The sequence below is a fragment of the Triplophysa rosa genome, linkage group LG19, assembly GCF_024868665.1.
Source record: "Triplophysa rosa linkage group LG19, Trosa_1v2, whole genome shotgun sequence".
Classification (NCBI taxonomy): Eukaryota; Metazoa; Chordata; class Actinopteri; order Cypriniformes; family Nemacheilidae; genus Triplophysa; species Triplophysa rosa.
The window spans coordinates 11,115,306-11,131,705 of record NC_079908.1 but is presented as its reverse complement, the minus strand read 5'-3'; the positions used below and the strand labels follow the sequence as shown (position 1 = coordinate 11,131,705).

The 16,400-nt window shown below is 44.0% G+C and overlaps 2 protein-coding genes across 11 annotated transcripts in view; both read right to left on the bottom strand.

The window, feature by feature from the left end:
• Window positions 1–2,233: 2,233 nt before the first annotated feature.
• Window positions 2,234–5,288, bottom strand: eif4ebp3 (eukaryotic translation initiation factor 4E binding protein 3). The gene is made up of 3 exons (XM_057359859.1): window positions 4,746–5,288; window positions 3,386–3,538; window positions 2,234–2,703 (listed from the first exon to the last, which is right to left on the bottom strand). Exons 1-3 carry the CDS (start codon window positions 4,981–4,983, stop codon window positions 2,672–2,674), a joined length of 423 nt encoding a protein of 140 aa, XP_057215842.1. The 5' UTR covers window positions 4,984–5,288; the 3' UTR covers window positions 2,234–2,671.
• Window positions 5,289–6,252: 964 nt separating this feature from the next.
• Window positions 6,253–16,400, bottom strand: part of ankhd1 (ankyrin repeat and KH domain containing 1) — a 38,662-nt gene continuing 28,514 nt past the window's right edge. For 6 of the 10 annotated variants that reach the window (XM_057359848.1, XM_057359849.1, XM_057359851.1 and 3 more), the window contains 21 exons: window positions 16,292–16,394; window positions 15,287–16,168; window positions 14,624–14,757; window positions 14,170–14,281; window positions 13,945–14,090; window positions 13,630–13,772; window positions 13,295–13,508; window positions 13,029–13,204; window positions 12,766–12,928; window positions 12,465–12,560; window positions 12,242–12,358; window positions 11,973–12,138; window positions 11,259–11,763; window positions 10,873–11,028; window positions 10,604–10,753; window positions 8,868–10,507; window positions 8,572–8,760; window positions 8,203–8,457; window positions 7,261–7,430; window positions 6,948–7,112; window positions 6,253–6,836 (listed from right to left, as the gene is read on the bottom strand). In XM_057359848.1, coding sequence (XP_057215831.1) covers window positions 6,777–6,836; window positions 6,948–7,112; window positions 7,261–7,430; window positions 8,203–8,457; window positions 8,572–8,760; window positions 8,868–10,507; window positions 10,604–10,753; window positions 10,873–11,028; window positions 11,259–11,763; window positions 11,973–12,138; window positions 12,242–12,358; window positions 12,465–12,560; window positions 12,766–12,928; window positions 13,029–13,204; window positions 13,295–13,508; window positions 13,630–13,772; window positions 13,945–14,090; window positions 14,170–14,281; window positions 14,624–14,757; window positions 15,287–16,168; window positions 16,292–16,394 — 5,742 coding nt within the window. In that variant the 3' untranslated portion in view covers window positions 6,253–6,776. The remainder of the gene's footprint in view (window positions 6,837–6,947; window positions 7,113–7,260; window positions 7,431–8,202; window positions 8,458–8,571; window positions 8,761–8,867; window positions 10,508–10,603; window positions 10,754–10,872; window positions 11,029–11,258; window positions 11,764–11,972; window positions 12,139–12,241; window positions 12,359–12,464; window positions 12,561–12,765; window positions 12,929–13,028; window positions 13,205–13,294; window positions 13,509–13,629; window positions 13,773–13,944; window positions 14,091–14,169; window positions 14,282–14,623; window positions 14,758–15,286; window positions 16,169–16,291; window positions 16,395–16,400) is intronic. The other 4 variants (XM_057359853.1, XM_057359858.1, XM_057359852.1 and 1 more) reach the window with 3 other exon arrangements.

The following is a 16,400-nucleotide window of genomic DNA, read 5'->3' as shown; positions in this document are numbered from 1 at the left end:
AGTTCATCAATGCCGTCAAAATTATTCATTATTTTGTTTGTTTGTTGAACACAAAGTAGATCAGGGAAACTAGGATGCCGACCGTATTCAGAGCGCCGCCATTACTGTTTACAATGCGTGGAATGGTGTGCTGTGATTGGTTGAGCGGATATATCGCATTATTGCGGTTTGGAAAGAAAGAGAGAAAACATGACAGAATAACACGGCGGATATCGCATTTTGCGTAAAATTAAAAAGTGACTTTTCAATATCGACCTGATACATATTGATTTTGGCGAAAAACTTTTTTTTTAAATGGCGTTTATCGCGTTTTGTAACCAAAATCTTCATTGGGTTTGGAATGACATATAACAGAATTGCTGAGTGAACTTTTGAGTGAATAAACGTTATCCCTTTAACTTTTTGTGAAGTTACAGACATAAGACATCAAATTACAAAAGTTGCAGACACTTAGGTTTTTATAAAAAAAATAGGTCAACTTAAAATAATATAGAAACGAGAATTCATTTAAAAGTTATGCATTTGAATTATTTGCATAATTTTATTTCATATAGTTGTTTAAATATAGGCTAACCACAACCTATAAACACACCGGAGTCAAAGCCACGCGGTTTAGCATTAACTAGTGAAGGTCTGGTAATGTTTTTGTCTCATCAAACTGACATTAAACACGTAAATTATAAATTTTTGTAGTTTGGATTAACATTACTGGATATTACAATCGGTATTTTACTCAGGCTCGTTGTTTAAATGCGTCAAGCCCACTCAAATCGAGAGAGCAAACTCGCGGGCGCTCTGAAAAGAGGGAGAAAGCGACGCAGTCAGCGTTTTGCACGCGTTTTTAGACGCGACATGTTAATGGCTCCTAACATTTATATGATAAAACATTAAACATTTAGCTACTTACATCGCGCTCTTTCACAGTTGAAACTGAACTCGAGCTCGATTTCTGTCAATAATCCCGCATTCTTTCATTTGATTGGCCAACTGGTTGACACTTAACAGCTGAGGTAGATCAGATCTGAGTTATCTACAATATTGGCAGTACTAAATAGTACAGTTTGTCCTATTAGGCAATGATTTACACCACAAAACTACCGAGATCCGGACCTCCATGGTAGGTACGGCCATGCGCAGGATGCGCCGCTTTCTCACCATGTCCCGTTGCTCACACTCGTAAATTGTGGAAGACAAGAGAGCCGCGACTTCAGAAACGCGGCCAGTATAAAAATGCGAGCATCAAGTGACATTTTTAGTCATAGGAATAAACTGGAGTGCTCTAAAATTTCCTTGTAGATGGCTGCGTTCACTGTGGACTTCAGAAAACACAGTGGACCAACACCAGCAGATGACATGGCAGCCCAAATCATCACTGTGGAAACTACACACTGGACTTCAAGCAAAATGAATTCTGTGCCTCTCCACTTTTCCTCCAGACTCTAGGACCTTGATTTCCAAATGAAATGCAAAATTTACTTTCATCTGAAAAGAGGACTTTGGTCCACTGTGTTTTCTGAAGTCCACAGTCAACGCAGCCATTTACAAGGAAATTTTAGAGCACTTTCATGCTTCCTTCTGCTGACAAGCTTTATGGAGATGCTGATTTCATTTTCCAGCAGGACTTGGCACCTGCCCACACTGCCAAAGGTACCAAAAGCTGGTTCAGTGACCATGGTGGTACTGTGCTTGATTGGCCAGCAAACCCGCCTGACCTGAACCCCATAGAGAATCTATGGGGTATTGTCAAGAGGAAGATGAGAGACACCAGACCCAACAATGCAGATGACCTGAAGGCCGCTGTCAAAGCAACCTGGGCTTCCATTACACATGAGAAGTGCCACATGCTGATTGCCTCCATGCCACGCCGCATTGATGCAGTAATTCATGCAAAAGGAGGCCCAACCAAATATTGAGTGCATAGAAATGAACATTCTTTTCAGAAGCCTGACATTTCTGTTTAAAATATCCTTTTTTATTATTTTCTGAGACACTGAATTTTGGGTTTTCATTATCTGTAAGCCATAATCATCAAAATTTCAAGAAATGAAGGCTTTAAATATTTCACTCTACATGTAATGAATCTATATAATATATGGGTTTCACTTTCTGAAATGAGTGACAAAAAATATTGACCCTTTTCACGATATTCTAATTTTTTGAGATGTACCTGTAGAAGAATAAACACTCAAAGAAGTCCAAGTATTATTTAGTTTTATTAAAAACTGTCATCACATCCAAAAATTTACAGCAATATATATGACATCACTTTTCTGGAATATATATATGACATAATTGCCCCTCACATGGTTTGGATATTTAAAAGGAAGTGCCATTAGAAAATCAAATGGTCATATCTGAACCTTAACGTGGTCACATTCAGAAATGTCCCAAAAGAGAAAGGCACTGAATAGCAGCAGTTGAAATTGTACAAACAGCAAAGGCTACAAATTTATAAAGTTTTAACCTTACTTTCAACCAAACTCAAAATGCTCAATACTCCTCCCCACAACAGAGAACTTGATCTGAGTGTTTCATTATTTAAGATAAAGGAAAAATCATAGAAGATACAAAGAAGGAATCCACAGCCGGTGTGTTCTTTCCTCAGATCAGACCCTGATTCCACTGGTGGAAAAGCTGAAACAGTCCATTTTGCCACAAGGTCGTAGAGAAATCACATATCCATCACAAACTGGCTATCATCAACTGAGGAAGAAAGATGGAGGGGTTAGAGGGTTCAAAGCAAAGGAACTGTGACCTCACCCTTAAAAAATTCCTTTGAACAGCATCACCTTCACACATAGTACGGTACAAACTGTGGATATTCCCCTGATATGGATATCACGCTTGCCAACCAACAAGGTTCAGATGTGTCTTTATTTGCTTTTCTCAGGACGTGGTTTCACTCACTGCAATGTGACCATGAGCTAACATTATAGGTTATGATTGATACTAATGCAAGTTTCAGACTACATGATTTCAACCAGACAGGTGTTGTGGTTATTTACAAACTACAAATGGTAACATGACACAAGACTCCAGCATTTTATCAGAGTGTCATAGTACATTTTGGACATAAATATCCACTCCAGTTGGAAGCATAGTAAATGGATTCAGATCCTGACTGGGCATGAATTCACACCTCAAGCTATTTTTTGCAATAAACAACTGAAACAAACATGTTCTGCAAGGATAATTTGCAACGGAAAAGAAAATGAATTGGTTAAGAGCAAGCTTAAACATGTTTCTCAACATATGCTTGAGGCCATGGATTTGGAACAGAATATGGTTAACACGTGCTAGCATTGTAAACACATCACAGCACGCTTCTTAATGCAGAAGGGAGATAAAAAACAGAATAAGAGATATGAGGACACAGCTTTCATACCAGGGACATCTTTGTTGTCATCATCTTGCTCTGCTGGGTGCACTGAGGTAATAGTGACCCCTGGGATATGGGGGAGGCAGCAGGGTGGGGTGCGTGCAATTGGTGAGTTTCGAAATTCCAAGAGAAACTTTCGTTCATAGATTATCCGAGTCCCTGTATGAAAATAGAGATATTAGCTCCAGAGGATGATTGTTAAAAGAAAAATGTTGGGACTAGTTTTTAAAACTCCTTGCTGTCCTTGTTGCTCAGCATTCTGTACAATGCAAATAATAAAGAATGCATGTCTGCTGAGCAGTTGAAATTATATTAGGATGACTTGTACAGCACTAGTGGTATTGCCTCCTTAAAACAGATCATTTAATGGATTTTGCCCTTTTAATAAGTAACTTAAGATAAGTGTCTGCTAAATGCCAAGATCCGACAAGGGTGCTTACATTTGCCGTGTTTACATGCCCTGTAGTTACGCAACAACCACATGAAGCATCAAAGACATCTCTTACTGAGCGTGGATTAAGTCTAACTCGAAAAATAATATACAAAATATAAATGGACGAGTTCACGAGCTCGTTTAATAACAAAAATGTACTAAAAAAAAATCGCTCGATACAGGTATACTCCGAAGCACACATTTCTCCACGTGACCTGTGCTTTTGTAATTTATTTACAAATAAAATACAGAAGCTGACATTGACAGATGATGTTAGCTTGTACGACTTTGCTACAGTCTCTGGGCCCAGTTGCATAAAGCGCCTTAAGTTTTTCCCTTAAGTATGACACTTAAGGGGTGATTTCCCTCTACCAAAGACAATATGAGAATAACTTAAGTAAAATTTAAGGTATACTTAAGGACACACTTAAGGGTGTTTAAGAGCCTTTAAGAGTGCGCAGTCTAGAGTGGAGCTCTACACACGCCATTCAAAACACGCACGTGCCATCCCTGATAGCACACATACATCTGGTTTACGTCTATTTGACGTCTGCATTTACATCTGCAAGACATCTACAATACATTGTTTGCTCATCTGCAATACGTCTCGGAGATGTTTGCTGTCAGACGTCATATAGACATCTAGAAGATGTCTGTAAGATGTTTATGATTTAGAATGGATGTACAACAGCTCTTTCTAAGATGTTTAGCAGATGTTTTTAAGCAGCAGATCTCCAGATCTTTAGCAGACGTATTACAGACGTTCAGACGTCTCCGAGACGTATTGCAGATGAGCAAACTATGTATTTAAGATGTCTTGCAGATGTAAATGCAGACGTCAAATAGACGTAAACCAGATGGATTGTGCTATCTGGGATGTATTTAATAAACTCAAAATCAACGATGAGTAAGAGTACAAAGAGTACATCTTACCACCGGGAGTTGTTGAAAACAAAGTTCCGCCTGGAGTCTGATTGTAGCTCTCTGGCAGCTGAGACCAGGTCTTCTCAACTACAGATCGGCTTGGAATCGGATATGTCGATGAAGCTTCGCAGCTGGCAGACATGATTTCTGCTGAAAGTGAATGTAAAGTTAACCACACTAAACGTCCTGTTGAAGATGTTATGATTATCGTGCGCGATCTGCTGTGGCACTGCAAGTTTGAGCGCATTTAATGCTCGGGGCGGAGACTTCTCACGTGCTATAATAAAATCAAACCAATCACAAGGACGAATCTGATCCAATGAGGCCCCTTGACAAGTGTTTACTTTGTGGTATGTACTTTTTGAACTGCCGGCATAGGTTCTTCGGAGAACTTCAGTGTGACACGTGGTATGACGACGAAACAAAACAAGTGCGATGAGGTGATGTGGCAAAAAAACAGGCTTGTTCGACTTAATGCGGCGCGGGAAGATCGGACAGGCGGATGACATAAAGTACCGCGAGAGCGATTCGAAAAACCCATAACATGTTTGGTTTCGAATCGCTCTCGCGGTACTTGTCATCCGCCTGTCCGATCTTGCGGCGCTGCATCAAGTCGAACAAGCAGCTGTTCTGAGGTGGGGTTTTTTTTTTTATAAATATGCAATGGACAATTAATTAACCATTTTTTACAAAAATGTAATTTCAGATAAATTCTGTTAAAGATCATTAAATTAGATGTAAATACAGACATCAAATAGACGTCTCCCAGTATGTGTACTATCAGGGACCACACGTATTAAGGTTGTTAAAGTCCCAGTGAAATAAAAAAAAATACAATGCCTATTTTTTCATGAAATATTGCAGCAATTATTGTAAATTGTTTATCAATGTGGGTCATTCTCTTTTTAAAAAACATGTGCCCTCATAATTTTCCGTTAAAATCTGAAAATGCACTTCCGTCCTGTAATGACTATCCATCTTAAATGACGTTGTCAGGGGCCTTCAACTGTCAGTCTGCTGCCAATTCCATTTCAAAATGCAACGGCTGTTTTTATACATCCAATCAAAACGCAGAGAAAGACGGAAGCCACGCCCACTATTGTTCTAATTCAAAATTCCATATTTTGACACATTTCCGAGTGTATTGGAAGTAAAATCGATCGCAACTTCCAGTTCACGTCGACGTTTATTACTGTTCTAATGTTATGTGCTTCGTACTGTAATGCGTCATTGGTGAATGACACGAGGAGGCGTGGGTTTAGAGTGCTCTAAAACAAAGACTTTTTCCACTTCTAAAACTAGCTTCCAATTGCTACCCCCTATGAAACTGCCTACACTATCTTTAATGTGTTGCATTTATCTTAAAATGTGACTATTGTAAATGTGTCAACTTGCTGTAAATATTTTTGTTGCCATCTCACACAGTTTGTGATGTAAAGCCTTGTCCAAGTTGACTTATTCTATCACCAGTACAAGATGTTCACTTCGTGGGTAAGAGAAATGTTCACACACCAGGTACATTTCCAACTTTTTATTGAATATTAAGGTAAATATTTCACATTAATACAGGCTACAAAGTAGAGCCACTATACGACATGAAATTTACTCTCATTTTAACCCTTTTTTCAGTATGTAAACAATTATACAGGTATTTACCACTCTAAAAGGTCTGATTTCATTCTTTATGCAATCATCTATGTCTTGGCCAAGTATAAATAGCGCACTGTCCTACTAAGCCCTGCCGACCAAGAACTCTTTTACGTGGGGCTTAAATGTCAAAATGGCTATACTACTCAGAATGTATCCTGTTGAACAGGCAATCGATTTGTTCATAGACAGTGGTAAACACGTTAAATCCCACACTGGATTCTCTCTTTTTAGTTAGGCACATCAAAGGTGTCCGTTTCTCGAATTTCATAACTGGTTTAACATTTTTTGGGGGGACACATCTAGGTTAATACCACGTCTCAGTAATTAGGTAATTATCTTGTTCTTTTAACGTGTTTCTTGTTACTGCTCCTAGGACGTCGCGATCACGGTTTAGTTGACATGGTTCAGATGCACATTTCCCACGTGTGGGGCCCAAGTACCAGGCCATACCTGAAACAACAAGGATTCAAGGAAAGAATTAGAGAAGCAAAGAAGGGAGAGGACTTCCGTTACAGTCTGTTTCACTTTCAATATAGAGGAACAGAGGCTAATAACAATTACCTGTTGTGGGTCTGAACTCTCAGCAGAGTTGGGAACAACCTTCAGGATGGGATTCCAGGCAGGGTCAGAGGTGTGAAGACCATTGTATACAGGGCCACCAGGAGCCTCCGCCATCTGAGGGTGAGGTGGAATCATTGCGCCACCGTACATTGACATCGGCAACCCCTAACATCCACAAAACAAATTAAAAAGATGCAGTCAACAAAAAGCTTTTTTCTAGAAAGGTCTTAAGATCAAGCACAAAGGACAGGTAAAAAAAAGAGTCATTAATAATGTATTACAGTTCAAAAGGTTGTCACTGTAGAAGGTGTACCTTTGGAAAATCCATAAAGTTGGTGGGTAGAGGTTGGTGGTAAGTGTTAGAAGGAGCGACAATCCCAGTGTCATCCCGTTCCATAGCCTGGTGTTGAGAGAAGGCTGACGGCTCCTGCATCTGCATCACCGGCCCTCCCATCAGGGGCTGAGACCAGCCTGACATCGTCTCTGTAACCACAAGAAATGTTCATTTATTCAACTCTCTGCTTCCATGGTGAAAAGCAGGCAAAGATAAGATAAATAAAAAATCGATTAAAAACAATCTTTGGTAACTTTAGAACTAGGGCTGAGCAAAATTAAAAAAAAATCGATTAATCGTTTTTTAAAATGCAGTCGATTCAATGTCGATTCTCAAAAGCTGTGAATCGATTTTTTTTCTTTCATATTTCCGCAAGCACTGAACATTCATTAACGTGAATATTATTGCTACTACTATCCACTAGATGTCACTTTTCTTTTTACAACGGGTGGATGTTACATATGGTTCGTTCATTGCTTAATTAACATGGCGGATGCAGGTGTGTCCTCGAATTTAACATCACCTTCACATAAAAGGCAGCGGTTCATATGATTGCAGCCACTCATTACAGCCAATTTTGTGAAATTTTGTTTGTTATACTGTATCTTAAATGTAAAATAACCTGTTCTGTTTCAATATACCCAAGTGTGTTTTAAAGTTTAATATACAGGTTTGTGGCTCTTCATTTCATTTTTTAATTCACCATTGTAATGTGATATTTACTGATCTTTTTTTAGAAATATCTATAATTTGTATTAAATCTATAATCATTGACTCGAATCGAGAATCGAATCAAACCGAGAGCTTGTGAATCGGAATCGAATCAGAACATCACAATTGATACCCAGCCCTATTTAGAACTTCACCTGACTTTTTTCAAACATACAGAACATTAATTGTCTATGTCAGCTGCAAACTCACCGGAGGCACTGCCCACTCCAAAAGACCAAATGCCACCCTGTCCAACTGGTGGGGTGTAGCTGGTGGGTAGCATGGTGTGGTTGACGGAGCCGGTTTGCCGGATACGGGCCAGACGCTCTGTTCCGATGGGTGGGGGCACTTTCCGATCCTGCTGGTTGGAGCTACTTGGTTTTGACTGTGTCAGAGCAGGTGTCACTGTAGATGTGCAAAGAGGTGAAGATGCCCCGGAAGACACAGAGGGCACTGGAGATTCACCTAAACGTGCCACAACAATTGAGACGAGCAAAAATATTTAATTACATCCTATTCCAAGTATACAAGTTTTAATCTTTCAGGAAATGAATGATCTGTGTGATGCATTTTCATTACAATTTATTTTCATACATGAAGTGGAGGAATTCCAGGGATGGGGAGAGAAGTGCTGGCGGCTGAAGGAGGGTGTACCCACAGGAGCCGGACCCTGCAGAAACACAGGGCTGGCAGACATGCTTGTGGTAAAGTTGGTGAGCGGAGCAGACGAGGACATGGAATTGCATGTGGGGTCCATCGGATGCATTCCTGTAATATAACAAAAAAAAGCTTTTTAAAAAAGCATCCGACTACAAATCACAAAAAAACAAAGCAAAGTATTCAGCAAGTGCTTATTTTGCAAAGGCTGCCCTCACCAATGGGGCTAGAGACCACTCTTTGTGAGGAGCAACGATACCCTGGAGCTTTTGAGCCATCCGGAGGAGGCATTCCACTTTCCATTTGCCCCATTCCAGCTATGTAAGCGGTAGTTGGGGCACTGTAGGGCTGCTCAGATGGGGTACGTGTCGGCAGATGGCAGGCCCCCCAAACCTGATTGTTACCCATCTGGTTGTTGTCGAAGATGCTGCTGAAGGGACTGAAAAGAGCCGCAGGTCCAAAGTTGTGTGGCAGTTGCGCTTTTCCACCGTGCAGGTGCATTTGAGAGCCATTGATCATGCCCATGTTGGAGGACATTGGAAGAGAGGGAGGGGGCATGCCTGCCGGAGACAGGGTAGGCTGAGGCTGTTGTTGCTGCTGCTGTTTGGGAGGCTCCTGCGAAGCTCCTGGAGGCACAAACACAGACTGCTGATCCGGCAGAGCCCCTGGAGGCATGGGGTAGAAGGGTGCCGGTGGCTGCATGCGCGGCGACACACCAGGCACGGCTGGGGTGTAATGAGGTGAGGTGCTGCTGGTGTTAGTGACCGTGCTGCTGCAGGTGGGAAGAGGCAGGCGTGTGACAGGGTGAGATGAGCCTGGCTGAGATGAAGATGATGAAGAACTGGGTTCTGTGGTGGAGGGAAAGTGTGATGGAAGCTGCTGTCGGCTCTCAGACTGTGCAGGCAGCATCGAGGGGCCTGACGTAGAGGACGTGAAGTGCGGGGGAGCTGAGGGGCTTGGGCCGTCAGGTGCAGCTCCCGCACTGGAGAGAGCGAGCTCTGTGACAGGCTTCTCTTTAACAGGGGTGCTGAAGCTAGCCGGCTCTGGCTTTGGTTGGGGAGGATGTTGTAGGGGCAGAGCAATGGGCGGCGGCGGGGTCGTTGGGGTGGTTGGAACGCAGCTGATGGGAGACGGAGCAACTTGTGCAGACGTAGTGGTGCTGCCTGTCGTGGTCACGGACACTCCAGCCCCAGACTTTGGCTCTGCGGAGAAGAGCTGCTTCCGGACTGAGGAAGGCGTGGGGATGTTGGTAGGTGCAGTACTGGTAGGAGAAGTGGTGGAGCCAGTGGCAGCCAGGGTGCTGGATGTAGGAGGAGAGGGGTGCTCAGGGTGGGCCGGAGCAGAGATGGCAGGACGCGAAGCAGAGTTGCCACTGTGTTTTGGGGAGCTGTTAGCGCTACCAGGGCTCACAGGACGCACAGGAAATGGACCCCATGTGTTGGGAGATGACGGGAAAGTGCCGCCGAACTGTGCCATAGGCAAACGAGGGTGACGGATATGATGCATAGTCGCTAGAAGGGCCAGCTGAGGATGAGCGTAAGCGAGCGGCAAAGATACGAAGGGAGACCTGACACCCGGTGCCATGCTTTTGCCCAACTTGCCAGCCTGCTGAGACGTAGAGTTGGAGGAGGATGGGAAAGACACACTTGAGGAGGGCACCACAGATGGCAGGCCTTTCGAACTGGCTGCTGTAGTGCTGGTTGCCCCAGTGGAGGTTGTGTAGGTGGAGCTGATTTTGGTGTTGGTGCCAGGTGGCCGGATGTGGTTACGAGGTATCAGGTCTTCCAGCTCTTTGGCAGGATCCTGAATTAGCGCGTTGATAAGTTGTACAGCATGCCGTGTGGACTCTGTGCCTCCTCTGCAAACATACATAGAACAACACATACTCATTACTCTGGAAGAGTTCTTGTAGGGTGGAAATAATTGTTAATACTTTGAGGACTGTCAGCCTTACCTGATTGTGATCATTCTCTCTCCGTTCTTGTCTTTCTGTTTGTCCACATCGATGTGTGCGCCCGTGACGTCTTGGATGGCTGTAATGTTGCAGCCACCCCGACCCATTATCCGAGAAACCACCGAAGCAGGGACTGAGAGTTTCTTAGATCTACAGAAATTAAGAAAGAACAGGTTGTGTCATATTGGGATGAAATGCGAGTATGCCTCTGCAAATCTTAATGCTAGAATGTATTGTTTATCACATTGCTAAGTAGTTTTGAGCCTTACCTCCGAACCACCTCCTTCCATCCCTCTTCTCTTTTCTGGCCCCTCTTAGGACTTGTGAGGTTCATTTTAATGTTGGGTGAGGTGACGGGCAGTGAAATGGTCTTGAACGATGAGGGCAGGGAACTGGGAGTCAAGTCACTGTTGATCTCATGAGATCTGCAATGAGAATAGTGCAACATTAATTTGATGCATAAACATATATGCAGTATGTGGTACCCTGATATCTCAATATTTGTAAGGTATTAGCGTCCATCACAAACTAATCTCAAAGTCTGCATGCTAATTGGTGCACGGATATGCCTTTTTTCTACTGCAGTCAGTAACTTTGACTTCAATTGCACAATAAGCTCTAAAGCAACGACAAGTGGAAGTAAATCAGATCTTACCTGTGCTGCGGTTTGGAGATGGACACTGTGACCTTCTCCTCACGATAGCTCTGCAGCGATGGCCCCCGTCTCTTCTCTGCTGGAGTCTGGAAATGGCCAGAGCCTGCAGGGACTGGGAGGGGGAAGGAGGAAGAGGAGGATGAAAAGGGTGGGTCGGTGAGCTCTTGACTCTTACTGCCATTGCTGCTTTCACTGTTGCAGTCAGTGCTGTCAAGGTTATCGGAGTCGCTGGTTCCGCCAGGTGCCCCGCCCCCTCTGGGTTCGCCATGGATCTTGTTTTTGTCAGCTTTCTGCTGCGCCAGGGCCACCTGCGGGTCTTGGAGGATGATGGGCTCACAGGGACAATCCTTGGTCTTGTTCTTTTTGTTCTTGCGACTGGTGCTCGGCGTGGAGGCCACGTTTGCCCGCTTTTTGCCAAACGCGTTTGTGAAGGTTGGGGAAGTGGCGGAGATTCCAATGGTCGTGGTGGTGGTAGCGCTTGGGGGCTCAATTGGTACCTCCAGCTCTGCAAAAAAGCAAATAATTAACAAGATGCTACTGGGGCTCTGAAGAATTAAAATATATACAAAAATGACAAATCTACTGTACACATTAGATTTTCAAAAAAAATGCTAACAAAAAAAATCGATATATTTTTTAACCAAATTTACAAACGAAAGTGAAGTAGAGGATTTCTATCTGACATCAGAGCATTAACCTATTAGTGTTCCTCACCTTCAGAAGAGTCCTCCTTCAGATCCTGCAGCTCCGAGTACACCTCTTTCACTTTTGCCTCTTCTTCCGCCATCTTCCTCTTCTGCTCTTCCTTCTTTTTCTTGCGCTTCTCCTTTCTCTTCTCCCGTTTTGCAGCCAAGGCCTGCTTCTTACTTTCTTCACGAGACTGGAATCACAGTTTAACAACTAAGTTCTGCTGCATGCTGTGACTAAAAAATTCAATCATCTGGTTGCACCAGTGGTTCCTATTCATATGAAGTGAAACTAACCTTTTCCAGATCAAGCTCCTTTAGCAGAATGCTGGCGTTCTTGTTTGCCTCAGCGGCCTGCTGATCTTTGGCTTTGACGATGGTCTCCATGCACTGATGACACTTCTTCAGTAGTTCCTGCATGTTGGAATGTAAATATTTCAATCAAAGACTCATCTCGAGTCATGGAAATGTTGTTCTTAGAATATGCCTGCATCATGACAAGGCAAGTTTTCTTTGGTACCTTATCTGCTATGGTTGCAATGTATCTCATGCACTCAATGTCAGACGGGAACTGGTTGACTTCCTTTACTAGGTACTGCACCACTTTAACATGACCCTAAAAAATGAAACAATAAGGAACATAATTTAATATAATGTTTTGGGGACAATCTATAGAGTTTGGATAAAGACTTTAAATAAAAAATACACTATTTAAATGACAAGGTTTACAATTCTGCAGTAACCAGCATCACAGATTCTGCATAACCCAGATAAGCCAAAAAATCCATTAACCCTCAACATTCCAAGGCAAAACTGCTTACCTTGCGGAACGCTGCCATGAGGGGGGTGATCTTGCGGTTGTCGGCTGCGTCAACGTCAGCTCCAGCCTGCACCAACAGCTGAACTACGTCAAAGTGGCCTCCGTTAGCAGCCAGCCACAAAGGTGTGTTCCCCTTCTTATTCCGCACATCAATGTGAGCCCCTCTAAATAAACAAAGTGGCGGGATAAGCATGATTAGCACAGTACTAAAGATGCCACCTTCCGTCATGTATTCTACACCGTGTGCAAGTCTTACAGACGTACCTGCTGATAAGAAGCTCACAGAACTTGTAGTGGCCCTTGTCTGCAGCTATGGTGAGTGCGGTGTCACGAGAGGAAGGAACCGGAGGGGCATTGACATCTGCCCCTTTATCTAACAGCACACGGCCCACTTCAGCATAACCACCAGACGCAGCCTCCATGAGAGGAGTGAGACCCGTCTGGTATGAAGCAAGGTCGCATATTACAATCTACGTTTATATTTGGATACAACAAGTATAATGACATGTGGACAACTGGTGTGAGCAGACCTTGGCGCGATGTTCCACGTTGGCCTTCCGGTCCAGCAGCAGGCTGACAACCTCTGCCCGTCCCTGAAAGCATGCCAAGGTCAGTGCTGTGTTGCGATTGGTCTCTATCTGAGCGTTGATGTCTGATCCCATGTCCAGCAACAGTTTCACAGCAGGCACATGTCCGTTCATGGCTGCCAACATGAGCGGAGAAATGCCCAGCTTACTGCCAGTCCTAAAAGAGTAATAAGAGTTAATATAGTGGCCAAAGAGAAAGACAGATCATTCTTAAAACAATTACAGTGACTCAACCTCAGACTACGAGTATTAGGCCATTTTAGACTAGATGTTCTGACCTGGAGTTGATCTCGGCACCAGCGTTGAGGAGGATCTTGATGATGTTGACGTAGCCCCCTGAGGCCGCCAGGCTGAGGGGGGTGTAGTCAGACACATTACGGTGCTCCTTATTAGCCCCGCGGAGCAACAATAGCTCCACCACCTGCAATGATGTAGACAGAAATTAACCTTTATAACAAGAGCTGTGTAAAAAGACATTCTGTCTCTCTCAATGAGCATCTTAACTGGTGCAGATCCAAAACAAACACAAACACAGAGCATCGCGCACATGTAGCTTTTATCTTAACTGACAAAGATTGAGCTAATTTTTTTACCTCTTGTCTGCCACCCGAGCAGGCGAGGGACAGAGGGGTGTCTTTGGTCCTCTCAGACTGAGCTTCAATGTCCCCTCCTTTGTCCAGCAGGATCTCCACAACGCCGACGTGACCCGCAGTGGCAGCCAGGATCAGGGGAGTAAACCCTGTGGGCAGACACACGACGACACTCAACATCTATGTATTAATGTGACACCGGTTTGACTATATAAATGAGCCACTTACCCTTCTTGTCCCGGTGCTCGATGTTGGCCCCGCGTGCAATGAGAACTGAGACTAGCTCTTCGTGGCCACCTGCACAGGCCAGCGTCAGCGCCGTGTCATGATTACTCTCAGTCTATGACAGGATGAATAAGACGGTCACTATCAGTACTTAAAAACAAGAGTGCTTATGAGTTTAATTTTTGTTCTTGACTCATTTCATTTACTTTTGACTAGAATTTCACTTGATTATCTACTTTTATATATTTTCCATCTTTAAATAACATTATTTTTGTTATTTTTATTTTCATTTATTATCTCTTTACGTTTAATTAATGACTGAAATTGCAAGGCAAATATCAATCCTAATCCCCCCAGTAAACATAATCAGTAGGTGACATGTTTATGAAAAAAGAGCAGATGTTGAATCAAAGCAGTGATGTGTTTGTGTGATACATGCAGCAGAGAAGAGTTTTACATGTGCGTCAATGTCCACGGAAGGGTACAGCGGGAGCATGGAGGATGGGGAGACTGTGTTGATGGGCATCTGTGCGGAGGGCTGAGGAGAGGGTGAAGTTGTAGTGTTTACCACAGGCACTCTGCTGTTCACAGCTGCAAAGACAGATGAAGTTAGAAAGCATTCAAACACATGATGTATTCTTTTTTTCAAAATCACTACTATCTGCAAATTCTGACAAAAACAAATTACAGAGAAAGTGTTGAATTTAGATTCAATAAATTGGTTTAAAGAATCCAGTTTTCTTTTTTGTTTTGATATTTATATCGAAATGGTGGGTGGGGAATATTAAATGACTCCTCCTTTCTTTAAAACAGCCAGTAGACTCAGTGTACCCACAGCCATATGCCAGGATCTGGTACCTACCATTGCTATTGGTGTAAGAGAGGAGACTTTTTCTAGAGCCCATTTTATTGGCTAAAACATTTATACAATATCAAAAATTTGGTTTCAGGAAAAAGACTGGATTTAACATGTGTACATGCACTAAATGTTAATGTTGTCAATTTTTAGGGGTACACTAACATTTAGGTAATACACCTGAATGCAGGCAAGCTACAATTTCAGTTTAAATTTTTAGAGGTTTTTATTCAAGTGGTGTTGCATTTGTAATGAATGACATACCAAAAGGAAGCTCACCCGCCATTATGTCATCAAGTGTGTCTGTGAGCGTCTGTGCGGGCGTGGCCACCATGAGTCCGTCGGGTGCCTGTGCGAGAAGCCCCGCTCCCAACCCCGTCAGCTGCGGGCCAAGCAACACCCTCTGCAGGTCTGGGCTGCTGCTTCCCGAGTACTCAGCGTTGCTGAAGTCTGTGGACTGCTGCGTGGCCAAAGGCTGGATGGGAACGAAGCTTGTCTGACTCTGGAGGCCTTGGTTCTGAGGAGGTGGAGGTGGTGGAGGCTGTGTCCCCTCTCTGTAGAGAATAGTCTCCACCTGCGGCAGCTTGGGACAGTCGACATCCTCTTCATATACGTCCTCATCTTCCTCCTCGCCATCGTCTTCCTCATTGGTGGAGATGGGCATGTGTTCATCCTTTCTGCAGTCAGTCTCGTTGTCAACGTCAGAGCCCAGCTGTGTGGCCTGCAGAGGCAGGGGGGTGCCGGGCATCTCCACCCCTGCCGCCTGGCCTAGCTCTTCCTTGAGCCCCTTGGTCTCCATGTACTCTTTGGTGAACTGCTGCTGCGTCTTCAGCTGCAGCTGCCGCTCGACCTTCTGCAGCTCCTTCAGGATCTTCTTTTTCTTCTGCACCTGCTCCTCGCGACTCTTCTTCAGCTCCTCGATCTTGTCTTTGGTGAGCGGCTCTCCCTGGATGAGCTCAAGCGACTGCAGCTGGGCCTTCTCGATGGCGCTGATGCGTTGGCCCAGCTCGTTCAGCTTGCCCTCAGTCTCCTCGACGATGCACTCCAGAGGCTGGTAGGGATGGAACGGCGGCAGCAGGTCAGCGTCTAAGCCACCTGATGCCACAGAGGTGCTCTGAATGGAGCTCAGCCTCTGCTTTGATGCACCTAAGAGAAGAAATAAAAACAGTGTGGACTTGGATGCATAGTGTAAAATCAAGCAATAGTCAAACATGACTTTCTGCAATGACCTGCGTGATAAAAAATGTTTTTGTACCAAGGCAAACTAACCTTTGCTTGTGACGGGTGGGGGTGATGGGATCGTGGAGGGCACTCTGTCTGGCTCCTGGGGTGGCACCACCATAGCCAGGGCTTGGAATGGGACTCGAGGGGCCTGCAC